The 27557-nt window shown below is 36.3% G+C and overlaps 2 protein-coding genes across 9 annotated transcripts; one reads left to right on the plus strand and one right to left on the minus strand.

Annotated features, from left to right (window-relative positions):
- Positions 1-79: 79 nt before the first annotated feature.
- morn5 (MORN repeat containing 5) lies at positions 80-25600 on the plus strand. 6 transcript variants are annotated; one of them, XR_003293004.1, is made up of 8 exons: positions 80-324; positions 1044-1191; positions 1530-1641; positions 1739-1870; positions 9874-9967; positions 17302-17662; positions 18097-18202; positions 25385-25600. XR_003293004.1 is itself a non-coding variant. In XM_026273399.1 (6 exons), the coding sequence occupies exons 1-6, from the start codon at positions 278-280 to the stop codon at positions 25395-25397; spliced, it is 546 nt and encodes a 181-aa protein (XP_026129184.1). In that variant the 5' UTR covers positions 80-277; the 3' UTR covers positions 25398-25596. The 6 variants fall into 6 exon arrangements, 4 of the variants coding, with proteins under 4 accessions (XP_026129184.1, XP_026129185.1, XP_026129183.1 ...); XR_003293003.1 differs by lacking the exon at positions 25385-25600 and having other exon boundaries at positions 18097-19663; XM_026273399.1 differs by lacking the exons at positions 17302-17662; positions 18097-18202 and having other exon boundaries at positions 25385-25596.
- Positions 11637-26375, minus strand: lhx6a (LIM homeobox 6a). Of its 3 annotated transcripts, none has more exons than XM_026273396.1 (9): positions 25628-26375; positions 24936-25007; positions 24321-24503; positions 22501-22622; positions 15557-15774; positions 15380-15480; positions 14312-14407; positions 14041-14215; positions 11637-13173 (listed from the first exon to the last, which is right to left on the minus strand). In XM_026273396.1, exons 1-9 carry the CDS (start codon positions 25703-25705, stop codon positions 13094-13096), a joined length of 1125 nt encoding a protein of 374 aa, XP_026129181.1. In that variant the 5' UTR covers positions 25706-26375; the 3' UTR covers positions 11637-13093. The 3 variants fall into 3 exon arrangements, with proteins under 3 accessions (XP_026129181.1, XP_026129180.1, XP_026129182.1); XM_026273395.1 differs by having other exon boundaries at positions 15557-15777; XM_026273397.1 differs by lacking the exon at positions 24936-25007 and having other exon boundaries at positions 15557-15777.
- Between the last annotated feature and the right edge of the window lie 1182 nt (positions 26376-27557).

The raw sequence follows: 27557 nt of genomic DNA on the forward strand, positions 1-27557 counted from the left end.
AAATCACGGGCGCCTTTCGATGACGTCAGTAGCGGGGAAACTGAGACGCTGTAGCGCCATCTTGGCTCCAAACAAAACGCAAAGTTATGGCTCTACCTTTCTCCCAAAACTTTTCAAAACATTTGCCTGGCTCTGAGATGATTATTTATCATTTATTCTATCGCTTATTCATGCATGACCATGGCATCCGTCCCAGAGGAGTGTTACCATTAAATATGTAACGTCTCGGCTGTGTTTCTATGGAAACAGTATCACGCTCTTGCTCTTGTTGATCAACATGGAGTTTATGGGAAGCAGTTATGATGGAGATTACAATAATGGCAGGTAAATCAACTTTTAATGATGGCTAAAGACATTTATATAACCTATGATTTGAATCTAAGTTTATGTGTGTGCCATACACTTGTTACATGTAATATTTTAAACGATGTTTCCCGTTTTTAATGAAGCTAAAGAGAGAAAGGATTCTTGCAATATTACTTGTTCAAATTTTATTTCAATTGCTATATTGTTGCAAATTACACTGTTGTATATGTTCTCTTTTCCTTGCTTTGGCAATGCAAAATGTGCTTGTGTCATGCCAATAAAGAAATTTAATTGAAAGTTCTTCACAAATATATTTATATATTACATATACATACATATAGATAAATTACATTCATAAAACAAAGTGAATAATAAATACATAACTTTAAATTTAATAAGTGTTAGACCAAATTAAGGGCACTATGATTCTTTCTGGCATCTGGTAAATTAAATATATATTTTTTTATGTATAAATTTTAAGTTAAACTATTTCATATTATTTAATGGCTTAAGGTTATTGAATTATTATTTTATATGTGATTCCCTGAATATTTGAATAGTTTTCTATCTAATCAAGGGACGTGCCATATTTTAAATGTGACTCGTTATTTTTCAAGTAACAAAAACAATAATGTATAATATAACAATACTTGTCACAGTCAGTCAGTAATTTTAAGAACAGGGAAGAAGTGAATTAAACGGTCTAATTTCCTCTCTTCACATGTTGTTTTTCAAAGGATGGAGGGGTCGGGTGAATACACACTTCCCACTCACACCAGATATGTCGGAGAGATGAAAGATGGCACGTTCCATGGAAAAGGAGTGCTGCATTTCCCCAATGGAAGCAAATATGAGGGAACTTGGGAGAAAGGAATTTCCAAAGAGGTTTTCCGCCTCCTAATGTTAATAATAATGATCATGTTAATAACTCAACATACTTAATATTTAAAAAGCAAAGTGTTGAAAATACATTTTAAAATATTAACAATAATAATATACATACTGATCAAAATCAGAAGACAATTGTAATTTGTAACACTTTCTGGTTGGAAACATTTAATGGGTCATGTTGATAGTTAATGTAATGAACTACACATGTGGTTACTTTGCTATTGAGCGCATTTGAATAGATGACACTTGATTGGATATTTTGTATTTAATGCAATGACATTTTAAATGTGCATTAAGTAAATGCTTGGACTAAGTGTTTTTGTTACACATAGGGAAAGTACACATTTTCTGATGGCCTGGAGTATAAAGAGATGGACTGGGATTACTGTGATGGCAAAGACAGGCGTTTCTACTCTGAGAGGTGTAATGGCCTCAAACCAGCAGGTATGGTCGAAATGATTGTGTGCGATCATTTACAGCTAAGCAGCACGATTCTCTAAATTTTATGAAAGAAAATAAGTCTCAGCGTGTCTTTGAATAGGAGAATCCCAGTTAACTGATGGGGACCCCCCGCGGACCATCCCTGAAGGTTGCTATGACAGTGGCGATGGCTTTTATGATCCCAGCACTAGAGTCGTCAAAGACTATGATGGCAGTTTTCTCAGGAACGCAGGTAAGAGAATGCGTCATGCAATGCCAGAGCAAGTTTTAGTCTGTGAGTGAGTGAGTGTGTGTGTGTGTGTTAGCAAGTCATTCACAATTTCCTACACAATGTTCCATGAAATCCACAAATCTCAGTATATTTCTTAGTTCAATCCTTTTCGGGTCTGAAGTACCTTTTAGCAAACATTTGCCTTTGGTCCTTCCACCTGGAACACATAAGACCACAAGCATTAAAGGGGCATAAATGGATTAGCTAAATGCATGTAGATAGTGTAGGGCTAAAGAGTGGGCAGTGAGATTGTAAGATAACTCATCTGTAGGTCTTTTCTCTCGGGCAGACATGCCTCTGTGCTGTAGTCATTTGAATTGTTTTCAAGGAAAATGTAAAACACATTTCCCAGTGCCCGACGTGGGATCTCTGATTTGAGGTGAATTCATTATGTCAGACTTATAGATAGGAGGCAAGAACCCTTATCAGCACAAGACCAAGACATGTTATTGATTAGAAAACATTTTGAATTGATAATTCCTTTGTCGCCTAAATTAGTTTATTGAATGTATCTACATGTTCGTATATACTATAGTATTGTGTATACTATATTTTGGGATACAAGCAACTGACAGTGTGTGTGTGTGTATATATATATATATATATATATATATATATATATATATATATATATATATATATATATATATATATATATATAATCACTATTTATTCATCTAAATTAATATTTAAATAAATAAATAAATAATTACTCAACTGTTCAGCCGTTTGGGGTCCGTAGGATTTTTTTTCAAAGAAATGAATACTTTTATTTAGCAAAAATGTATTAAATTAAACAAAAGGGACAGTGCAGACATTTATTATGTAACACATATTTTTTTTAAATAAATCTTTTCAACTTTCTATTTATCAAAGAAATCTGAAAATGCTATTTGAGCAGGATTTTGAATGATTTCTGAAGAATCATGTTACAAACTAGTAACATGTAATAGAGTAATAATGCTGAAAATTCAGCTTTATGTCACAGGAATAAATTACATATTAAAATAATACAGTCTTTTCGAGCTGTAGTAATATTTCACAATATTACAGATTTTCCTGTATTTTTGATCAAATAAAAGTTTTTTCAAAACAATTAAAAAACATTTTACCAGCCCCAAATGTTTGAACAGTACTGAAGAGTCTATCATTTATTTTTGCAGCTTGAGTAAAGGTGCACAATATATTATAATTAGTTTATTGTGAAAATAAAATAACCATCATAACCAAGTTGTGGAATTACGTTCTATAAATGTAACCTGTAATGCGTTAAAATATATTGTCTTGTGCCGTTTCTTTTGTAATATGCACATAAAACATAACCAGTCTTTAACATAAAATTAACACTAGTGTGTCATGTTCCTCTGTGAAGATTATTTTATCAGTTTAAGTCACGTTGGCTAGTTTTACTTTTAGATTTATCTGCATTTATTTTCAATATGACATATTGCATTGAGTATAAAAACGTGATAATGTATTCCATCTGCATTTTTTTAAGTCACTGTTCTATGTATGCATGTGTCAGACTTAGATCTTTTGCTGCTGCGCTGTTTTTTATATACACGTATCTGTATATGGAAGTTTGCTTGGGAATAATTTGGCAGTTTGCTGTATTTTCCAGTATTGTGAGATGCATAATTTGGTAAACACTGTCTAAAGCAACTACATGCAACACGATCTGCAGCCCCAGCTTTCGTCACAGTCTGATTGTGAGCTTGCATGACTATTTCATACATCTACAGTTACTATAACATTGGAAGACAGACACATCCTGAACAGATGTCAGAAGAGTTCTGTATCGAAATGCATACCGATTTTTCTTCTGTGTAGCAGGGCTCATGACAGAGTAAATTGGAAGCTGTTTACTGATATTGTTAAGAAACACAATCTGTGTATGGTAAAGGAATAGTAGCAGCATGGTGATGCTAATAAAATTTGTCTTTCTTTTCTTCCTTATGTTTCGCCATCAGGCACACAGATTTTTTTAGCGGGAAACCACTGCAGATTTCCTTAGAATTTGAAAATCCATTGACATCTCCAGCCCGTGAGTGTTTGTGGCCAGTCTGTATCTGTTAGCTTTGAGACCAACTATATTGGTAGATATTGATATTCCTTATGAGCTTAGCACAGTCTCAGTGTTTTGCTTTTCACTAATATGTGTTACTGTATGTGTCTTCATATTGGACAGTTATTTGTGCTCCTACATTTTCGTACACATTTCCATGTGTCAGTCACTCCATGCCTCTATCCAGGGTTAGCAAACACACTCTCACTTCTGTGTCAGAGTGGTACTTGTTCGGTCTTCAGATCAGATAATTTCCAGACCTCTGGGATTACATCCTTACCACATGTGGCTGGAAAGTGAGAGCGAACATCAGAGACCGAGACTTACACAAGAGTGCAGACCTGTCACATAAAACCACATCCTGGTTATGACTCCCAGAGCCAAAGCCCACCCGCTTCCACATCAGTCCACATCACAGACTTCATTTGCATTTACATTCACTTTCTAAGTAGAAACTTTTAAACTGAAGCCACTTACAATAAAGTGAACATATCACGTAAGCTGTAGTTACCAGTTATGACTGCTCAACATAACATTGGTTCGACCTTTAACGAGAGAGTTTCCCTAAAAATGAAAATTCTTTTATTCGTTACTCGCCCTCATGTCGTTCCAAGGCTGCATGAATTTCTTTGTTCTGTGGAACACCAAAAATGTTCATACAGGTTTGGAGCAACAGGTGACTGAATTAGAATTTTTGGGTGAACTATCCCTTTAAATCCCTGGTCCTGCTCTGAGATTTGCTGGCTATCTGTTTGTCTGACCAATGGTAATTAAGCATGACGTCTACCCTGACTATGTCTCATGGCGCAGGAATTATTCACATAGGCTTCATAGTGGAATTCCCATTCAAACATACATCTGGCCTTCAAATCAACGGCAACTCCTACGTTGGAATGTATTACATTATGGAATATTGTGCATCCTATGGAATTATTTTTATCGCCTGGAGGTGATGGTGCATTTGTCAAAATGGGTGTGCAGACATAATTTAATGCAAGTAGCTTCCCTTCAGGATGGAGGATCACAGAGGGCACAGACGCTGAAGAGGCAAGCAAAGAGGAACCAGGTTCCCTGTGGGAGGATGTTTTTGGGAGGAGAGGAAAGAGGGACAAGTCCAACTACAGCTGTGGGGCAGAGAAACAGTTGGATCCAGGAGGTAGGCATGATGATTAGGGTGGTAATCCCAGGCAGAAGCAGCCCAGGCTGGACAGGAAGGCCTGCGGAAATGCCCAGGCTGCGGGCCAACTCTGAAACTGGTTGGAGAGCAGGACAAAAGCAGATGGGAGGAAGCCCTGAAGAATCTCAACACACTGGTCATTTGAAGTCAAGGAGGATGGGTTATTACAAGCAGCGGTTGCTGGCGTGTCATGTAGGACTGCCCCTTGAGATGGGCACAAGGCAGACTGAGACTCTTCCATATGTCCTGCTCTGCCCCAGTCAACCAGATTCTCCTCCTCTTTGTTTTGTGTCCAAGACCAAAACATTCTCTGATCAAGTTTAAAGCCATATGGATTTTCTTTCCGAAAATGGGAAAATTATATGACCAAAAAAAAATATTTAAATGACCAAAATAACAGTAAATACATAGTTAGTGGTATGTGCTCTTTCACTATTGTCTGTTCTAAACCTCTAACCCCAAGTATTCAACATTGGCGTGTAACCGTTTATGTTGTGGAGATGAATGATACCTCAGATCTTGCAGCTTGTTGAAAAGAGGGAAGCTGGAATACACAAAATAAGTTTTGCCCAACATTTTTGCCCAATTTACAGTTTGGATGAGTGACCACTAGTAATGTTAGAGCCAGTCTGAAGATTTTGGTCAGTCTGAAATATCACATAATGTGCATTTACACGTAGTGTATGACAGACACTTAAAATATTTTTTTGGCTTTAGACTATAATTCCATCCAATCGAAGGGTATCAGAGGTATTCTTTCAGAACATTATGGGTCCTGTTTTAATGATCTGAGCACATGATCTAAAGCGCACGGTGCAGGTGCACTTAGGGCATGTCTGAATCCACTTTTGCCAGTTTAACAGCGGGGAAAAAAGGTCTAAAAGGCTTGTCCCTGTTCTCATAAATTATTAATGGGTGTGTTTTGGGCATAATGTGCAATAAACCAATCAGAGTCTCATCTCCAGTTGCGCTTGCACCATGGCGGATTCTCTATTTACACGGAGGTATTTGCACGAGCAAAGACTGAATGTCACTTTAATGTCACTTACCCCCAAGTTCAGCAGCAATCTGAACCAGCCTGGCATCTACCCACCCGGAACTGCATCCAAATTCTACATGAGTTTGTTTTGTTCGGAATGACTTGAAAGACTGGTAGTGTGTGATCTTCAGTCGTTCAATGTATGATGCTATGAAGTTGACAGTGTATGATGTCTAGTATTTTAAAAGCGGTTAGCTGATTTACAGTATTTAAATGGCAACTTGCATTAAATGAGTACCCAAATTGTAGTTAGGGTTCAGAGCATTGTAAAGACTTGTGCTTTTTTTGGGAGGTGGGTTTTTTGACTTGGACCAGTAAGTAACCAACTCATAACCACACAAAATACCCTTGCATCACAGTGGCATCTTTTGGACAGGTACTTCTCTCTAAAAATATATTTTAAAGTTGAATTTTAATTACAAAACCCAAATCATTCCATAATGATACACCTATTTGTCTTTACATCAGTTTCTTCTATAAGATTCCTGGAGAGAAGGGAAGCATAAGGTTTGTCTGCTATAAAAACATGGGATGATTCCTCTGTTTCCTTCCTTGTTTGAAAGGCTTTGAAATGTAAGTGGGGGCATCAGTAAAGCCCCTCTCATTACACAACATTTGTAATGAGCCTTGCCCAGCAGAGGCAGCAGGATTATAGGCTTTAGGGAGTACATAGGGTGTCCCAGTTGTAGCAAACTACCTGGAGCCAATCCGGCAGTAGGAGGCAGGCGTTTAGTTTATGATAGGACTGGAAATCCTGTTTACAACCAGCTTTAATAACACTGTGCGTAAATGAGCAAAGGAGGTTGATACACTTCATTTACAGTAATTAAATCTGATTGACCTGTCAAGACATAATAATGTATAGTCCATATTTAGTACTATCCACAGTTTGTTTTCATACTTAATGTGACTTTTATAGTTTTCTGTGTGGTGATTGCCAATGTTGAACTTCGCCATGGATGGTCTGTGTGGTTGCTATAAGGTTACTAAAGTGTTTGGGTGGTTTTAAGTGCATTGCTATTTCATTGCTAGGTGGTTACTTACTGGCCCAAGTACAAGGAGTCCACTGCAAATTTCTGTAATATTCTGGTCTCTAGATATGATTCAGATCCCTAATTCAGTCTATGAATGTTTTAGCTCTTGTATCGTCTGCCAGGAAACATTGTACATTTAGTTATCATATGAGGATATTATTCATATCCAGTGCAGGACAAGTGAACTTCTAATGAATTATAGTAAGAGAGAAAAATAGAAACAGTACTGCTTGGCTTAGAATTAATCAATATATTGCTCTATCCTATTAAATATTTGGGGATTTGCTTTTTAAACAATATTACTTTTGTCTAGTTTTAGCGCCTATTCCTTGGTAACACATAACTTCACTTGAGTCAGAAGCTCTACTGCCATATGGTTTGCAGTGGTTTCCTTCGTCTTTGATAATTGCTAAAGGTTCATGTTCTAAAATCCCTTCGCCAATGAAAACAGCCCATGCCTGAGCCACAAGTCACTGGTTTAAGGGTAATATCAAACCTTGTCAGAAGATGATCATCCAGCTATTCAGGATACACACACTGCTCCCCGAGTCTTTGAATAACCTCAGATGATCAGAGATCCCAAACCCATTAAAAAAAAAAGAGCAACTCTGGAAGGAAACACTTTTCCTTTTGATTGTATTTTAAGGATTAAGATAAACACCTCCTAACAAGGTACAATTACCACTTCCCTTCTGACTTCTGGGCTTTGATCGTGTGAGACTGTGTATCTTATTTGTTAGGCCACCAGAGAGGAGGGTCGACTGAAGCATAAAACTGATTATTACTAGAAAAAAAATCTGTACAAAATACAGACCCTGCAATAAATTTGATAGGGAGAAAAAAAGCTAATGTTGGGATAGTAAAAAAAAGGGGGAGGCGGTTGTATGGAGTGAATAAAAAGTACTACCACATAAACAAAAAAGATGCAGACAAAAGACAAGAAAAAAAGTAATGAATTGATAAGGGGAAATCAGAATTTAAAACAGCCAAGAAAAAGAAACTAAACATTAGTAATGAAAACAAATAGATGGTTATATGGGTTACGGAAATTCAAGGAGATGAATTTCAGCAAGGTCCGAGGAAGTATGAGGGCTAAGACAGTTCTTTAAACAGCATTCCCACAATGAATGTGCAATTGTGAATGACTTATGAAAGACTATTCCAGTCATTTGTGGTTACTGGACAAGGATTTAAAAAAAAATCATTTTATTGAAATTGCACTCAAAATATTTTCTAGAATAAAACTTCTCTGACCGAAAAACATCATTTTAACATTCCCTTGGTAGTTTTCCATAACCGTGGGAACCCAGTCTAAACAAAGGGACCATAAGGACTTGTACTGTTTATGAAACTGTGAGTTGACCCAAAGATATCAAGAAGACAGAACTTTATGTTGATAGAGAGCGAATTGTGGCCGGTTAACAAAGAACTAATTTTCCAGCAGGCAGGAATAATATTTTGGCCTATACACTTTATTGTGGTGCTTGTTTCCAATAAGGTGAAAGCCTCTATTCACACTGCTGTGTTAGATACAATGGCCTACATACAGTATAAGAACCTTGCTTTTGTATGCTTCTTGACGTAGGCATACAGACTTACCTGTTACACAGTTAAATCTTAAACACCACTGTGATGTAAATGGCATGTCAAAGGTATAATTTACAGACCCATTGATATGGAGGATGGTTTACTTGCAGTAGATCTGATGTGAGTGACACGTGTGTTCCGAAATAGGATTTTATTAGCCTATGGATTTAGCAAGTGCATGAATGCCAGGCAAACAATAAGTACTGAGGTAATTTCGTGCAAATATAACCGTGCGAACTCGGTCCATTTACCAAACCCCGTTTACAGAGACGTAATTGTAGACCGACCTTGTCCATCAGCCATTGGCTGAAGCGTCCACGGAGGTATTAATTGGTTTAAAATAGTGATGAAATGTTCCTCTCGAGTGTGACCTCCATGTGGAGCGCGTGAGGTGCGAGCGACTGAATGAAGTGAGAGACGTTAGCATGCAGCTGTCGCAGAATGGACCGGTCGCGTGCTGGAAAAGTCTCAATTGCCGCGCGCGGGAGCCAGGTAGAAGTGGCGGGAGGCGCGTGGAGAGGCCGTTTAGGGCCATCGCGTGCAATTACCGACAATCAGAGGAGAGCTTAAGACCTGTTCTCAACAATGGGCCCAGTTCGCCATGTTCATGGGGGTGAGCGCTCAAGTGCGTGCAGCTGCGCGCTCACATTCAGCACCAGCAGCAGAACTACCTCGCGCTCCGCAATTAGCAACTCCTTTCAGTTTTAACCGTTTAAAAATGCAGTATATTATCCACTGTTTTTGGTTGCGGAATCATCTCTGGGAAGGCGAAGAAAAAAGGGAGTGATTGATTGTCGCGTGAAGTAGGCTGCTGAGAGCGAATTTTCATAATTGTTGTCTTAATCCCGCACGTAAAAAATGTAAATTGCCTTTAACCGCATACGAATGAGTTTGACACATGCCTTCTGGAGCTCGATTTTTGACCAAACAATCAGAAAGGGGGAAAAAATAGCACGTATCTCATTTACAAGTGTGCTATGCGTGTGCCATGCTTTTATTATAGACATAGAAAGCATTTTTCCTTATCAAAATGAGTGAAATGTGTATTATCTGTCCTTGTAGACGAGCAGGAACACGAGTGGATTGTGAGGACCTGCAGGAAGAGCTGGGATGAGTTCACTGGCCACTGTCCAAGAGGCAACACACTGGAGGAGAAGTGAGGATACTCACACACACAGGCCATTGTTTATATGAACGACACATTGAAATGCTTTGGGACGTTAATTCTGTTTTCTTTTCCAAAACTGTACGGAGAGTTAAAAAAAAATATATTTTCACTTTAAAAATATATATCTAAAAAAAAGTGATTACCACTACACTGACATCTGTAAAACTGCAACCCACATAAATCATATAATGTGAATGAATGAATGCTTAACGTAAAAATAAAACATAAGTTTGCATTAACTAACACAAGTCTCTCTCTCTCTTTATATATATATATATATATATATATATATATATATATATATATATATATATATATATTTGAAAATAATTTCTAAAGTCTTTTTAACTAGTTCATTTATTTAGAAAATATAAATAGCCAAGAAATTGTTTATTAATGATGCACAGCCAAAGAAATAGTTAATTATTTTATTTTATTTTTTTACAAAACAGACATGTGGAAGTGCATATATAGTACAACTATTAGAAAGATGCTCAATATAGAATTAAAAAAAAAAATCTATATTGAGCATCTTTCTAATAGTTGTACTATATATGCTTTATTTAACTATTATTATTATGAGAAGTCCAACTAGAAAAAAAAAATATCTAAACTGAACAGCTACACAACAACCCACAATATAATAAAATACATTAAATGAGTTTAGGTTACATACAGTCCTTTCAAGTCATTATATACAGTTTATTTATTAAGATAATCTGTTTGAATAGATAATAGTGTGGTTTGGGTACAAACTCAAGTAAGAAAATGTTACATCATTGCTATATTCTGCCCAAGCAAATGACCAATACTGAGAAAACATTCAACAGCTGAATACAGTGTTCTGTTGACGTAAATGAGTCAGATTCTTGTTCGGCTCAAAGGAAATTTGATGCAGAATCTTCTCCGTTTAAAATATGTGTGTGTGTGCTTGAGTGAAGAGAGGACAGGCTCGTGAAAAAGGATGTCTCGGTGGGTTTTTTGAAACAGAACACAGGATGCGAGACCATTCCTGTGATGTGGCCTGACAGGGAATTCCTGTATGTGATGGTGATGGAATCAGTGATGGAGTCATTACTGCACACACTGACCCGTGAAGGGTCTGCCAGCTCCTCCATCAGCCTCTGATTGCTTCCTGCTTCACTCGTGCACACAGACCCAACACTGGCCCATGCATTTATACCACAGACAGAAATTAACTCAGGGCAAAAATACCAGTGTAAGTGACAAAAAAAAAACATCTACATACTCTTTTCAAATGATCTGTTATCTGTAATATTTGAAATATGTCAATATATCCTGTCCAGTCATCATAACCTGTAACGGTAAGATATAGAATCTGCATTTCATGACATAAAAGAGTGTTCCTTTCAAAAACTACTTTACTGGGAATACCATAGTACTGAATTAAACATTTATATTTATACTTTTTTTTAGAAATAACAGCCAAGCTAGCACAAGAAAAAAAAATTATATATATGAATTATATATAAATATATCTATACACACACACACACACAAATACATTATTTAAAGGCTTTTTAAAGCACTGGAAAACATTTGAAAGTATTTTTTTAAGTATTTTAAACTAATTCATTTATTTATAAAATATAAATAGCCAAGAAATAGTTTATTAATGATGCACAGCCACAGAAATAGTTAATTATTTTATTTTATTTTTTACAAAACAGACATGTGGAAGTGGGGAAAAGTGCTTACAGGCTACCTGTCATAATAAATACAAGAATGTAGAGGCCTTGTCCCCCATTCAGAACACAAGAATGGATTTCTCCACTTTAAGTTACAATTGCAGACTTTTCCCCCGGTTTCTGACCTGTACACAGCTCCTATCTGTTAGTATACAACGTGTCTGCAGCAAGTATACAACGCTCCCGCTCCCTCGTCACAGCTGAGGCATATACGGCACACATGTACGAAGAAAACAATCAAACACTGACACTTTCGTCTCCCACATAAAGTCAGGACACTGCTTAAATAAAAAAATGTACATTTTCTTTACATGTAGTTATCTTTACATTTTACTCAAGTGCTCGTTTTAGTCTCAGGTTTCCTCTTCCTTTCTGTTTTACGCACAAAATACTGTTGTCATTGATAATCCCTTCCTGATCCTTAATATTTCTTTGCATTTGTTTTTGTATAAAAGGAAAATTTTGATTTGAAATAATCTCATAGTAAGATTATTGATCATCGTCAGCTGTAGTCTCTGATTGCGTGGTAAACCACTATGACAACAGTTATTGAAATTCATTTTGGAAAACAAAATTAGAGAAGATATCAAAGATTTAGACATCTTTTTAAACAATAGAAAATATTATTCAACATTTTACCCGAATCTAAAAGGAGACAATGTCACTTTTCTAAAACTATCTGCTTCCGAAAACAAAATGTTGACGAACAATTGCAGAAACAACTTGCAGTTATTTTTACAAATAAATGATGTAAGATTATTTTTAAAGTGAAATCTGTGGACAAATCAAGACTGCTGGCTTTTTAGGCCCAAGAAAACACAAATGCTTTGCATACGGGTGTTAGAACAAGAAAGAACTGTGACATAAATTAATTTTACTGGCTTGGTACAGATTTCAATTGTGGCGTATTTCGGCAAGGAAAAGGAGAGAGAAAATTTGTCTTACCACCTGGTTCTATGCCATTTATTTCCCATCCACATCTCTTGTGCTTTTGCCTTTTTTCAATCTAAATGTTTAACACTGATGCTGGTAACTTTACATTCCTTTTGTTTGCATTCAGAGTCTCCAAACGCTGAACAAGAGTCATTTTTCAGATTTTCAGAAGAGAGGACGCACCAAGAGCGCTAGTCTTTTACAGTGTGTGCTCGAGTCGTTTCTTTTTGTCCAGAAGTCCAGATCCTAGTCTTGAAGACAAAGTCCTAAATTCACAGGTCATGCATGCGGTTTTCCTTAACCCGAGAGTGACTAGATGCAGGTGAGTAAAATCCTGTCCAATGAAACCAGAGAGGAAATAGTCTCTCTCTTTGCGAGTTCAGAGGTCAAGAGCAAGAGGGACCGTCACCCTCTCCTTCAGCCAGATCTGACCTCTGGGGTCGGAGGTCAGGGGTCAGTGCGAGGCGGGGTGTTAGCGGCTGAGAGGGAGCTGCGGCAGCGTCATGGCCTGATGAGGGAGGCTCTGTGTGGTGAGCACCGAGAACGGATGACCTGCGAAACCAAAACAACATAAACAAAACATAATATTAATCTCTAGCTATATTAATTAATCGCAACGTATTATTAGTCCAGAGAACAGTTGTAAAAACGCCACCAAACTGGTGACTACTACAACACTAAATTTGGAATAATTACGATTTTTAAATGATTTTAAAATAATTAAATTGATTTGAACACATATACAGTGAAAGATTGTGAAATATGATTACAATTTAATTATTAAATCATTAAGACCGTCATTACGCCAGTCTTCAGTGTCACATGATCCTTCAGAAATCGATCTAATTTGCGTATTTTGACAACAGCTTAATATTTCTGTGGAAACAATGATTCCTTTGATGAATCGTAAGTACAAAATAACAATTGATTTGAAAATAGAAATCTTTTGTAAAAAATGTATTTTCTGTAACTTTTTTATATATATTTTTTTAAATCTTACTAACTTTTAAGTTAGTGTAGTGCATCACAGGTTCCACCATAATATGAAGCAGCACAACTGCTTTCAACATTGATTAAAAAAAGTTTCTAGAGCATCAAATCAGAATGATTTCTGAAGGATCATGTGACACTGAAGACTGGAGCCATGATGCTGAAAATTCAGCTTTACAGCACAGGAATAAATCACGCTTTACAATATATAACATCAGACAGTCATTCTTCTAAACTAGATCAAATATAGTTTACTGTTTTACTGTATTTTTGATCAAATAAATGCAGCCTTGGTGAGCATAAGAGACTTCTTTCAAAACCATTAAAAATCATAATTATTCTGAACTTTTGAATAGTAAGTTATATCAAAGTAAATATTTTAGATATTATTATTATTACTGTTAATATATTATTAGCAATAACACTCACTTTCGATGTACCCGTGCAGGGCCACCATGCGTGCTCTCTCAGGACTGCCGAAAGGGGAGTAATGCAGCTCGTCGGGCAGCGAGGGGGGCATGCGGGCCTGCGGGTGAGCTTGAGGTGGGCCGCCGTGCTGTGGAGTGTGCTTTTTATGCCTCGCTCTGCAGTTTTGAAACCAAACCTATGAAAATACAACCTACTGTCAAGACGAGCGGTCTCTTTTCAAGCATTTGAATGGAATGGAAGTATTGAGGAAACATTAAGAGATTTTCGTCACCTGTATGACTCGTCTACTCAGTCCTGTCATGTCTGCCAACTTCTGCAGGGTCTGAGCGTCAGGGTTGTTGTCCTGTGCAAACTGCGCCTGCATTACCTGTGCATGCATGCGTCACGTTAACATTAGCTCATTTACTGAGGGGAAGTGCATATTTGTAAAGAATGCATACATTAAAAATAATCGAATAAGCCTATATTCAAAATAAAATAAAAACGTCATTGCAAATTCTAATTATAAATTTAATTAAAATACTTTTTTATAAATGGAACACTTTATTTATTTGAACTTTAGACGAAGAGTTTGCATTGTTTTTTTGTTGTTGATTTTTAAATATCATATTTGAAACATCAGGCCTTTATTTATGGCTAATAAAGTATGATGTATTAAGAATATTGAGCTCAAACTTAAGGAGGAAAAAAAAATTTGTGCAGTGTTACAATTTGTATATGGCCAAAAATTCTCATATCTTATAATGTAAATCAGTGATCTTTATAACAGGCTACTTACATAAAATGGATATCAATTTTCACTCTGTATCGGCCAAATAAAGATGATATTAAAATGCTAAGTTTGATGATCAAAGCTCTGTAGTTTCATAACGTACAATGCAATGTAATACAATGATGATTGAGCGATGAACAAATAAATGTTCCTTAAAAGCCTGACTGATACACACATATTAACATGATTTGTCTAAAGAATGACATAAGGAAAGTCAAGAACACTTAAGTTGCTTCAGTCCAATATAAATGTTGATCTTGAAATACTAACAATACAAATTATTCTAATGTTTACTTTATAAAATCAGTAAAGATTTCAAAGCAAAAAGACATTTTTTCAATTATACTAAAAGGCCTTTTACTTGTTATAAAAAGTATAACTGATCAATCAGACGACAGAAAGCATGTAGTAGATTGTAAGCAACGAGTTTTGATTGATCATTTAGAGACCTTGTAGGGGTTGGTTGCTTTCTGATAGTGCCATGTAAAAGGTTTGTTTAAGATGTTAAATGGAACTGGAATATGATAACAGATAAAAACATAACCACATTGTTTTTGATCATCTTACCTGCAGCTGTTCTGCAGTGAAGGACGTTCGAGCCCTTTTGGCTGGTTTTGGTTGACTGTCCTGTTCTGACGGCACCGCCCCCTCCAGAGTGAGTCCGCTTCCTGCGTAAAAGTGGTTAGAAACTCTTTTCAGATCAACGTGACTTAAAGCGAAATGCATCTTGAAAAACACACGTACCGCTCTCAGCAGCCCGTTTCAGGTTCTCCACCATTGTGTCGTAATGGATCCGACAAAGTACTTTCTCCTCCACTAGCCCGAACTCTTCGCCTGTGGACAGCTGCCGTTTGCAGGAGAAGCAGGCGAAGCAGGCCAGATGGTAGGCATTGCCTCTGGCTCGCCGTACCCAGTCGCTGGCGTAGATCTGCCGGCCACAGCGGGCACACTTTGTACCAAACCTACTGTGAGACAGAGAAGAGCTTGGGCATCAATACTTATCCCATAAACAATAAAACATGTTACACATGTGCTTAGTATTATGCTAGTGTAATGATAAAAGCATTTGTGCTGTTTGCTTCTTGTTCTGAATTCAGTTTAACAGCGAAGCAGGTATTTTGTTTCTCAATGGCAGAAGACAGAATACAGATAGGCTGAACCGTGTCCAAAAGATAACTGCTGAACGTGTCAGACACGGCTGTAAAACTCTCAGCACAAACAAACCACCAGTAATTCTCTGAGCCGCAGGTCGACAGGAAATGTCTGCTGATAAACTGTGCTGATAGGATCCATAAACTCTTGATTTTATCCAACAAAGTGCGTAATGCATGTAAGATTGTCTATTTTTAAACCACTTCCACTGTTTCTTTTGTGAAAAGGGCTTGAGATATGATTAATATGCATATGTAAATTAATAAAGGGAGGGAGTTGATAAATTACCTTGTTTAATATATATGACATATAATATTATTATAAATATTAATTTAATTAAATATACACACACACACACACATACATACACATACATACATATATATATACATATATATATATATATATATATATATATATATATATATATATATATATATATTGTTTAATATGTTATATATTGTATAATAATAAACTATATAACTATTTAAATAAATGAAAAAACATATTAGAATAATTAGTTTATAGTGTATATTACTTACTGTTTAATATTTATGGTAACATTATTAAACAATATATTTTACTTACACTATAGTAAGTGAAAAATAAAATGTAAAAATATAATTAGTTTATAACTATAAATACAATTATTTATTATAGTTATATATATATATATATATATATATATATATATATATATATATATATATATAGTTAGTTATAGTTTATAAAATTAAAGCATTTTTAAAAATAGAGAGAATTTTCTGGAAATAAATAATCTGAAACAGCTTACTTTACATATAACTGGATCATTTATCTTTTTTTTTAAGTATCTGTATCTGTCTGTCTATTTGATAATTTATTTATTTTTTCTACAATTTATTCACTGACTTTACTACAGAATGTGCCATTCACCATTCGTCATAAAGTGATTTGCGAATGCGATTGGTTCTCTCATTAATTTGCATATTACTTTGTGATTCAGTTTTTTATCTGTTCAATTATATCTAATTATATAATACACTACAAAGTTGATGCAGAAATGGAGTTAAGATGCTGCATGTTATTGATGTTACTGCTGACATCACGTTAATCATCACATTTTCCGCCAACTGTGAGTTGTAAACTACATACGTAATCCATATTTACTTCAGCCCTGCGTTTCCAGCAGCCGTATGGCCGTGTAGCTGCTCATAGCACCTCTTCTGTTATCCTGCGATCAACAGGACTCTGTAAACAACCCTGCGGCGATACAAGCCAACAGCGAGGACTGCTAAAATTAAGTGTTATTTTGACTGGACGGGGCTGACCGTGCCTTTTTTTTTTTCTTGACCCAGACATCACATTTGGTTGACCAAAGAGGGTTCCAGTGTTGAGAGGACTAGAAGAGACTAATGCTCTGCAGATGGCCAGGCACGGCCCTTCTTTGGCCTGAATCTGAGCCCCCCTCCACCTCTACACCTCTGTCATTGGGAGCCCTTGTGTAAACAAAGTGTCACACACAACCTCCTCCAACTGCAAAGAAACACAGGGATATCAAGATAGCCATGTTTCCCCTGTATACGCTACTGAAGAATGATGACACCGGCCCCGAAAGTCCCACAGTGGGGCCCTCAGGGCGTTCATCCACTGGAAATGACATCATAGCCCACCAGGGAGCCCCACGGGGACCAGGAAACTTGGACCGGCACTTTGTGTGTATGTATAATAATTTGTCTCTGCCAATCGGCACTTGAGCAGGATGAGTCAAGGAGCGAAAACAAACCTGAATCAAAAACCTTCCAAAATATTTACAGTCCACTTATGTGCAAAGTATCGACACATAAAACACACCTCACGTATTAATGCCTGCAAAAAGCATTCAAAGGGCTTTCTGTGTACACTGCACACCATATTCTGACAGCATCGCTCCAGACAAAGAATACAACGTTTGAGTAATGATGCATTTCAGACGTGTGTTTAGAGGAGAAACATTGTGGAACGGAGCCGTAATCTGTCATGGCAGTTCATTTACCGCAAAACCTTTCAGAAAAAGCCATGAAGATCTTAAGGGGGTTTTGTTTTTGCTCAGATTTGCCGCACATCTGATTGTGCGTTGTTGTGCTTATTCTGGATTTATTTCTGTCCTGCAGATCATAACTCGCCGGGGAAAATTCCTGCAGCCGCAAAGCGTTTCCCTCAGCGCCCGAGAAATTCACCTTTGGCTGGAAAAGAGAAGCTTGTGGAAGAACAAATTCGGTAGATTAAATTTGATATACTCTCGGAGTGTTATAATCTGGGGAAATCTCCCTCTCCGAGACTGCTGAGACAGACAGAGTTTGCTACGGCGAGCATTGCTTTTACTTGCTCATGGTGGTTTTTAAAAACCTGAATCGAGAGTTTTTAATTTTGGTATGTAACCAAAACTCGTCTCATTCCATTGCTTGTGCAACAGGCATAAATAATACCAAAATGATCTTAAAACTTTTCGAGGTGTGCTTTACCATTCTTTAGCACTTGCATCATCAAAACCTCATGGACAATAAATTGTCTGCGAAACATGCTGGTCTTTTGTCAGCCAAATCTAGAAAGCATAATAGAGACTTAAATGAATTTTAAGATATTTTTAAGAATGGGTCTGACCAAACAGTTTCTGGTAGCCATTGACTTCCACTGTATTTTTTCATATTAAAGTCAGTGGCTACCAGGGACTGTTTGGTTATCAACATTCTTCAAAATATCCTCTTTCATTTTCAGTAATAAAAGAAATGTATGCAGGTCCAGTTATCGCAGTTGAAAGTGCTTCTATACTATATAGTATGCGATAAAACAGTACATGAAAGAAGTAGTACATCCAAATTTAAAGTATGTGATTTGTTTGCTTTTTTGCATTAATTTGTGTACTACACTGTTATTAATCCAAAACTGTATGAATTTCTTTCTTCTGTTGAACACTAAAGAAGATATTTAGAAGAATGTGTCTAAGCAAACACTTGCTGGTACCTATTGACACATTATTTTTTTTCATACTGTGAAAGTCAATGGCTACCATCAACAGTTTGGCTATCAAGATTCTTCAGGATTTTGTGTTCAACAGAAGAAAGAAATTCATACAGTTCCCTTCAGCCCATTCGAAAATTCATACTTCCATATTATATATGTGAAAAACAGTAGTAGTTCGTCCAAATTTATAGTATTCAAAAATAGGCGAAAAGTAACTGGATGAAGTAGTTCTTCCACCAAGTTTGTGGATTGCACATTTGATGACTCTTAACTATCCCATGAGGCCTCAGGACAGGATTTGTGGATGGCAGTGACCACATGACAACACGTCAGATGTAGTACATCTGAACTGTATTCATGCTACACATTTATTCTATATTAAACATACTTTTTATAGTCACAAAGTATAAAACAGAATGTAGTACCTACTAGACAATATGCGATTTCGGACAACTTAACAACACCTTAGCACCCATCCACAGAAAAAAATATTATCCTATTTATTTTTTATTCTCAAACATACCCATATGTTGAAGCAATTTTCCTGTTAACCAGAAAAAAAACATCTAATTTTGTCATCGTAATTTCAGTCACTCATATAATCTCCCTCAGTCTCCAGCAAGTTATGAGTTACACGCGCTCTGTTTACTTCTGTTTGCATTTAAACACAAGAAGTCCTGTACACGCATATGGACATTACAGTACGTCATCTCCTCCAAATCTAGCGATCGCAGCTCCACACAAACCCACTCGGGTTACCGCTTTACTCCATCACCCTGTCCTTATCCTTTGGTTCCTCTGATTAACAGCCTCCTCTGACTTCCTGTGTGGCCTGATGCTCGTGCCTTTGTGGCTGTTTCTTTTTAGTGTAGGTACAGTCTCCGCTCTGACCCTTACCGCCAGATCTGCCCCCCCTCGCACACACAGCAAACCCACTTTGATTTCCTGTAATTACACTCTATTAGAGCAGCTGTCAATCTGGCCCAGATGAGAGACCAACACAACTCAAACATATCTCCTTATATTTTGTTTCCTATTTTTGCAAGAAATCAATGGAGATCGTTTTCCTTTCAGGCATATGATGGCCATCTTCTATTAGTGTTGTGCAGCACCAGGGAAACAATCCAGAGACAAACATGGCATTGCGTTCATAAACTTGTGCCACAGGTCCACCAGTCTACTTATTATATCGATGGACAAAGGAAACAAATAACTGACATCTTAACTTGAAACCAGTTTATGCATAAAATTGTCCAGTTGTATAAATATACACTCTTTAAAATGAAGGTTTTTGCAGCAATGCCATAAAATAAAAATGTTTGGTTCCTCAAAGAACCTATCAGCGAACAGTTCTTAAAAGAAACATTTTTTTAAATCTAAATAACCTTTTTCCACTATAAAGACTCTTTTGTGGAATGGAAAGATTCCATGAATGTTAAAGGTTCTTTATGGAACCATCGATGCCAATAAAAAAAAATAAGAGCGTGTTAAGAGCGAGATTAATGTACAGAATTAGTTTCAAACAATTATGTCAAATGGTACGCTCCGCTAACTACTAGCAGTTATGATCTCAATCGCTTTATATGAAATATATATATATATATATATATATATATATATATATATATATATATATATATATATATATATATATATATATATATATAAAAGGATACCAAAACTAAGACTAAAAAAAGGTGAAATCTGCTTATACTAAGACCCACTTGTATTTGCAGTACTTCAGATCACTGAACTTAACTCTATTATGTCTCTTTTTCAAGGCAAACGTGGGTCAATCAGTATTTCGTTTCCGGGGATGTTCCTGTGATATCAAAAAATTTTAACCGTATATCTGATTATGTTTCCTGATTATCTCAGATATCTGATATCTCAATCTGAGGCTGAATTTGATGCTAAAACCAACATAAACCCCCAAGGTTGATGTTTTGGCATACAGAACTTCAGAGGAGCAAAAAAAAAAAAAAAAATACATTAACATTTTATATTTATGAAATAAAATGCTGCCTAAATGTTTTTCAGTAAAATACAATTGTATATGTTTATAAAGCTATTTTAAACATCAGAAAAATTGGATACTGTAATTTGCATTTATTTTATTCATCTGAATGTAACTTTTTATATATATATATATATATATATATATATATATATATATATATATATATATATATATATATATTAATTTTCTACAAGCTGCAAATCACATGAAAATCACACTTTAAGTTTTAAGGTCAGTTTCAAAGAAATGTGAATAGTGTTTGCATATTTAATGCCAATAAAATAATACACATTAAACCACTTGGAAGAATTTGTAAAGCCCTTGTCCTTTTTGTTTTACCGCCATCAGTCATCATTTCGTCATTTCAGATTTCTACAAACCACAACTCGCCATTTTCATAATACAATCTATAACATAATCCCCTATAAAGTCTATTTTGTGTCGTTTTTTGCATTCCTTTCAGAGTTTCCTTTTTGTAATCACTCGTGGATAAACAGCCTGAGAGATCCCGATGCCCTAGAGTCAACACAACCAGTGACGATCAAGGCATTGATGCACCATCTCAGAGCATCTCTTCAGATTATTGGCCTTAACGTAGAAAACAAACCCTCTCCTGCAACACAGCATTGACTTTAAAGGGGCCAGTCATTCACACTGACGGGCAATAAGCAGGGAAAGCTGGCCAATATCACAGTGCCATTCACAAGCCTCGCTGAGTGCTCTGCAATCATGCCATATCACAGCCCTTCTAGCCTCAATGCAATCTCACAGCTTCCCTGTCGGCTCTCCCTCACTCCATCAGCATATTACTGCATCTTGATGCTACTGAGATTGAATTATGTAACTTGTGTTTGATTTCTAACACTATTCAGTCACATTCAAGGAAATACTGGCAAATTTAACTCTACTAATAATCAAGTAATCAAGTACTATTTAGACCTCTCATTACTATTGACAACATCTTATGTGGACATAAAAATGTTTTCTTTTTATTGTTTTTGCATAATCCAATGCAGACAGCCAAAAAGAAAAAAAGTGCTTCATGTGTTACAATCTAACCAATTGAAGCATTATAAAATATTTACTTACAATAAGCTACAACTGTTATTTTGGTCTCAGATCAATTGTTTGTGTGTTTTACTATTATAATATAAAACGCAGTTCTAATGGAGCTTTAGAGAAGACAAGTATAAAGCTTTCTAACTGATGAATAATTTAGCTACAAATACGAAATACTTCTAATAAATTGAAGGTTATGAATATCACGTTTGATGATATTTTAAATTATCGGCCTTTTTCAGAGATTGTATTACTAGAAAATCAACTAAATTACAAACGGCGTATTGCATAATTATATGTATTTGCTGTGATAAGAATGAGATCGCTACTTTTTTTTAAGAAAGCGTATTTTAACAATAAACCCAAACGCAACACTCACGCAGCGCTTTTTCAACCAAAAGTTAATAATTAAGCAGAATTTCGTTAATATGCACTTCTGATATTTCTGAGGACAGAAAGTGAAAACTTACCCTACCTGAAATAATCCATTTTACAGAAGATTTCTTTATTTTTGATGTAGCAGCTGCTGTGTTGACGTAATGACGTCCTGCAGACGGAGCACTCCAGACACCTCACGTGCCAGATCAGATTATTAACCTGTAACAAACACAACAGCCCATATGAAAATACAGTAATAATAATAATAATGGAAAATAATGAAATTAGCATATTCCTTAAAAAAAGCGTTTCATAATATTTGACATGTAGAGTTTTGTTAAATGGAATGTCAACGTGCATTAAAATTAATAATCGAAACGCACACACGTGTTTCTATATGAACAGTCTCAAAATGACTGCCATATATAATCACATAAATATAACAGGCTACTAAATAATTTTTTTTGTTTATAATTAAAGGTATGATTTAAAATGTGATTTTTGTAAATATTTGTGAATATTTCATTTGAATTTCGCTGTGTATAAAGGTGTTTAAATATAGCTAAATCTAGATGCAAGCATATTACCTAGCCTATTTTGTTGAATTTAAAGCAAAAAGAAAAAGTATATTTTAACACTGTTAATCAATCTAATAATTGTATAAATGTATAATTATTGATAATTCAAATTTAATTACTGAGATTTGGGATTTTATTAAATTATGATTATAAACATGTTATCTGTGGAACATTTACGACACACACAAGGTGCATCTTAGAAATATTTATTTAAACATTCTGTCGATAAAATAAAAATAATACGTGTAGGCCTAATTATATTCCCTGACTCTCAGATCCCAGGAGCTGAGGAAAAGGGAAATGCACAGAAAGCGGTCTAAGTTCGTTCATCCTGACTAAATTGTAATAAACTCACGCACTTTTTTATTAGTTTCCGCAAAAGAGCAAAACACGACAGTCTGAGAGCTCGCGCTCCACTGATCCTCACGCGCAACACACGCACTTCCTGAAAAACAAGCAGGCCGAGAGCACAGCGATACTGTCAACATCTGCACTAAAAACGCCTAGTCATTTTTAGAAAGCAAAATAGCCTACAGACAACTTCTTTGGCGAAAAATCAACATCTAGGCTATATCATAGATTTTAAAAAATCTAAATAATTTGTATCCATGTTATACTTTATTGTATGATGCATGTGTAAAAACAGCAAAATCGAAATGAACTTCTTTAACCGTTCACATTATTATAATATGCTCCTCTGACCAAACCACAACACATGCACACATGACAGAAACCTGTACCCAGTCTGTTCTATCGAAGCTGCCATGCATTTTCCGAAATATGACTGGTTAGTAACGTGTCTGCTTCCGACCAGTTTGTCCTCAGCAAAGAAATTAAACAAAAAATACATTTTTTTGGATAAATTACAATTTAAAAAAAAATGCGTTGTTGTTTTTCTTTTTTGAATAGTCCTATTTCTTTATAGGCTACATGAGGACTCTGAGACCCAAAACATAGGTATCCTCATATAGCCTAACATTTATTGAAGCGTTTCATCAATTTGGTTTAGAATCAGTTATCACAGAATTAGGAAAGTTACAAATGTTAATCATTTAGTTGATCACTTTGAGAAGCCTATATTTTCCTATCTATTAAACTAGCCGCGGTGTGTCAGACCCCAAACATGATAGTTAATAGGCTACAAATAATAACTAATATTAAACAATATGAAATAATTATAAAAGCAACAATAAGACACAGCACAGACTAGCTACTAAATAGTTCCAACTATTGCGCAAATGCTTTGCAAAAGTCAGTCAAACGCTCCACTCCAAAGGACAGTATTATCTAGCAGAGTCAGTTGACAGGTCACACACAGACACAAGCTCGCGCCTCGCACCTTGAGCAGGTATCTGTCCAGGATCTCGAGGCCGCAGCTCGCGCACACGTTCTTCCCGGTGGACGGCACGGAGGAGGCGCTGGAGGTGGGCGAGCAGACGGACGGCGTCGAGGGCGGACTGGGCGACGAGCGGGGCTCCTCTTTCTCCATAGCAGACCTGTGAGATTCTCCGTCAGACTGGGACTGCGAGAGGAAACAGCGCGATAAACATCACACTCGGGAAAGAATGAGGTTCAGAAGGTGGACAGGAATTTTCTGTTTAATAAAAAAATAACAAAATCTAAACGGAACACTTTAACAGCAAGCAGTGATTTGCTGCACTCTTTAACCAACATTTCGAATTTAATTCGTGATGAGGCAAATCGAAACAAGTCTGAAATGGTCGCGTCAACTTAAATAGAAATAAAGTGGTTTTCTAACATTTGGAAATTCAGTGAAATTTGTAACACTGATGATATAAAAGCGATTTACAAATCCAAGTTGGAATAATCTACAAAATTGCATTAGGCTTCACCAGTAAAGATTATGTTATGTCAGAAGGCCTTTCAGCAAAATTAAAACTGTGAGCTAGCAGAGACGCATGAAGGCGCATCATGGCTCGTCGCGCGCACTCACCATCGCGCGACCGTGTTGTCCGTCCACGCAGCGCGATGCTCCCGGTGTGCTGTGCGAGTCTGGAGAGATCACCTACAACACATTCACGCCACAGTGCTCCATGTCAGGCATGCTCAAGCTCTATATATTCCTCCAAAAACAATAAAAACGCTTTAAACGGTGCATTGAGGGCCTCGCAACAAAAAGCCGTTTTAATGAAGCGATTTCAATTTGGATTGAATTTTTTCCCCACACTTAACCCGTGCCTCTTCCCATAATCGTGTTTCCACGCAATCCAGGCAGCTGAAAAAAATAAACTACCTGCAATTACAAATAGCTTGAAATGCTCGCGATAAGAGGACCCTAGAGTGTCAATTTCAACTGCCAATCAGAGGAAGCAACGGGCTACCCAAAGAATTGCAAATTTGATTTTTAATGGCAGTAATTAAAATCTAATTTTTCCTCTGCAGACTTGGCATGTGAAGAGGATGGACCGCGAATCACACTGTTCAGAATAGATCCTGCTTCTCATGACATCACTCCAAGGTGAAGATGTTACAGGCTGCAGGAGATGATACAGAGGACTTTCACATCGAGCAACATGTTGACTGCTTCTCCAGTGAAACCAAGTTTTTCTTCCCATGCAATTAAATGGATAATAAAAATAAGCACGACTGCATCCACACTTGAATAGGATACGATAAAAGTCTTACCCGTTTTGAGGGAATTCCGTCGGATAGAAACTGATTTCCCTCTGATAGAGGGGCCAAAGCCTCATTTTTCCAATACATTTGACGGCTTAACCTTCTCTTTCGATATCTTCAAATTGCTTCAAGCTTTTTCTGTTAAAGATTCGTTTTCCCATGCGGTCAAATTCGGTGCAATATGAACACAGCTCGCAGTTTCCTTCTGTACAGTCAGTCGGTAAACTAACATAAACGTCTGAAGCAAGTTTCGTGATGGTCAGTAAAGCTGCAGCAGACGCGCGAGCGGTTCGTCGGGACGCCTTATTTACAACCGTTTGCTGGATATTTCCTACTTTTTCCCTCTTTTGGGACGCAGTTGCTTGAGTACAGGAAGTGGAGAAAATTGAGGGGCTGGCAGGTTTCGCTCCTGCTCTCCTCATAGGCAGTCAGAGCACAGCCTACCTTCTGAAAGTTCACAGATCAGATCAGAGGGAGGGAAGAGATGTGGCCTGGGTGTGCAGCGACATTTTGTGATGCTGAAACCTTGCATGATGTTTGGCTTTTAATTGTCTGACAAATTGGCGATTAGAAATGATATTCGACAACCGAAAGTCAATATTTAGCCAGGGCTGTTAGTGGAATCGAGCGTATAACTAGCAAAAACTACTTTAAATATGTTACACGATTTCAAAGATTTTAAAGAAAGTTTCGTAGCAAATATAATAAATCATAAATAGTAATACATTATATGAAATGGGCTAAACTTCCAGCATAAAAAGGCAATAAAACAAAATTAACTTTCATTTAAATAATAATTATATATATATATATATATATATATATATATATATATATATATATATATATATATATATATGGAACAACAGAATGTTCAGATATTTCGGTTCTATTCGTTAATAGCCTAGTTGCATCTGCAATTGCAATTTTTTTTAACAACAAAAATACCTTTCTTACAGAGGCCGTTTATGCATAAAATGAAATCTCCAAACGCAGGATTAAAGGTTTTTATTTGTTAAGAAATCAACTTGGATAGGCCTATGTGTCGTATCCTATTATACTGCAATGATATATCGTTCATGACATGTACATTTGAATGCCAAACTGTAGCCTGTTTAATTGGTATAGTATAGATCATATTTTCATGCACATAAATGTATCGCAAACTATATGCATTCACAATGTTATCTGCTTCTTGATTTGGTTTAAAATGGGCATGCGAGATAAAAAAAAAAATATATATATACATCAGTCAGCAAGCCTGAAACCCTCATGCTATCATTATGTCGGGGAGAAGCAGCGGGAAAACACATTTGCATCAGATAATATCCAGAGGGAGCAGCTTATAGATCTTTTCTCTTATGCAACAGATGCATTAGGAGGAAAATATCGTCTAGATATTGTTAGAATGAAGGGTTGCATGTGCATGTAAGAGAATATAAAGGAAAGAGTTCAGGTTCAATAGGAGCAGCAGTTATAAACCCAGATATTAGCCTACTCGCCTTTCATTTGAATTTGAACTTATTGTTGGGGTTTTTGAAAATAATACGAAGAGGAATAGTGTGACGTGACCTTGCAGAACTTAGTTACGTCATATTAACCTACAGTTTATTTGACCTCTGACGGTTCCAAAAAAATGTTCATTTATTTTTTTATTTCATTTAGCCATAAGGGGGGAAAAAAATAACCAGAGCGAAGAACATTTTTTCTATTGTCAAGAACAGCGCAAGGGAAAGGCTCCGTGGATGTTAAAGGTTCTTCGTAGAAACATCAATGCAAAAGAACAACCTTTATTTTTAAGTGTATGGCGGAAACTTGCCTCGTTTGTCGATGTGACCTATTTTTTATATAACAAAAATCAAAATCAAAACCTAGTAGTGTCGAAAAATAACACAGTGAATTAAAAACAAACAAAACAGTAATAAATTAAATGAAACCG

The sequence above is a fragment of the Carassius auratus genome, chromosome 10 (genome assembly GCF_003368295.1).
Source record: "Carassius auratus strain Wakin chromosome 10, ASM336829v1, whole genome shotgun sequence".
NCBI lineage: Eukaryota > Metazoa > Chordata > Actinopteri > Cypriniformes > Cyprinidae > Carassius > Carassius auratus.

What these genes read in the sequence shown, in the direction of transcription:
- morn5 (XM_026273398.1), top strand. Translation starts at nt 278, where the DNA reads ATGGAGTTTATGGGAAGCAGTTATGATGGAGATTACAATAATGGCAG. An exon ending in CAGTTTTCTCAGGAACGCAG is followed by an intron (nt 1,871 to 9,873) that starts GTAAGAGAATGC and finishes CTGTCCTTGTAG; the next exon opens with ACGAGCAGGAACACGAGTGG. An exon ending in GGCAACACACTGGAGGAGAA is followed by an intron (nt 9,968 to 17,301) that starts GTGAGGATACTC and finishes TTCTTGACCCAG; the next exon opens with ACATCACATTTGGTTGACCA.
- lhx6a (XM_026273395.1), bottom strand. Translation starts at nt 25,705, where the DNA reads ATGTATTGGAAAAATGAGGCTTTGGCCCCTCTATCAGAGGGAAATCAG. An exon ending in TGTAAAATGGATTATTTCAG is followed by an intron (nt 15,778 to 22,500) that starts GTAGGGTAAGTT and finishes TCTGTCTCACAG; the next exon opens with TAGGTTTGGTACAAAGTGTG. An exon ending in CCTGCACGGGTACATCGAAA is followed by an intron (nt 13,174 to 14,040) that starts GTGAGTGTTATT and finishes TTGGTTTCGCAG; the next exon opens with GTCATCCGTTCTCGGTGCTC.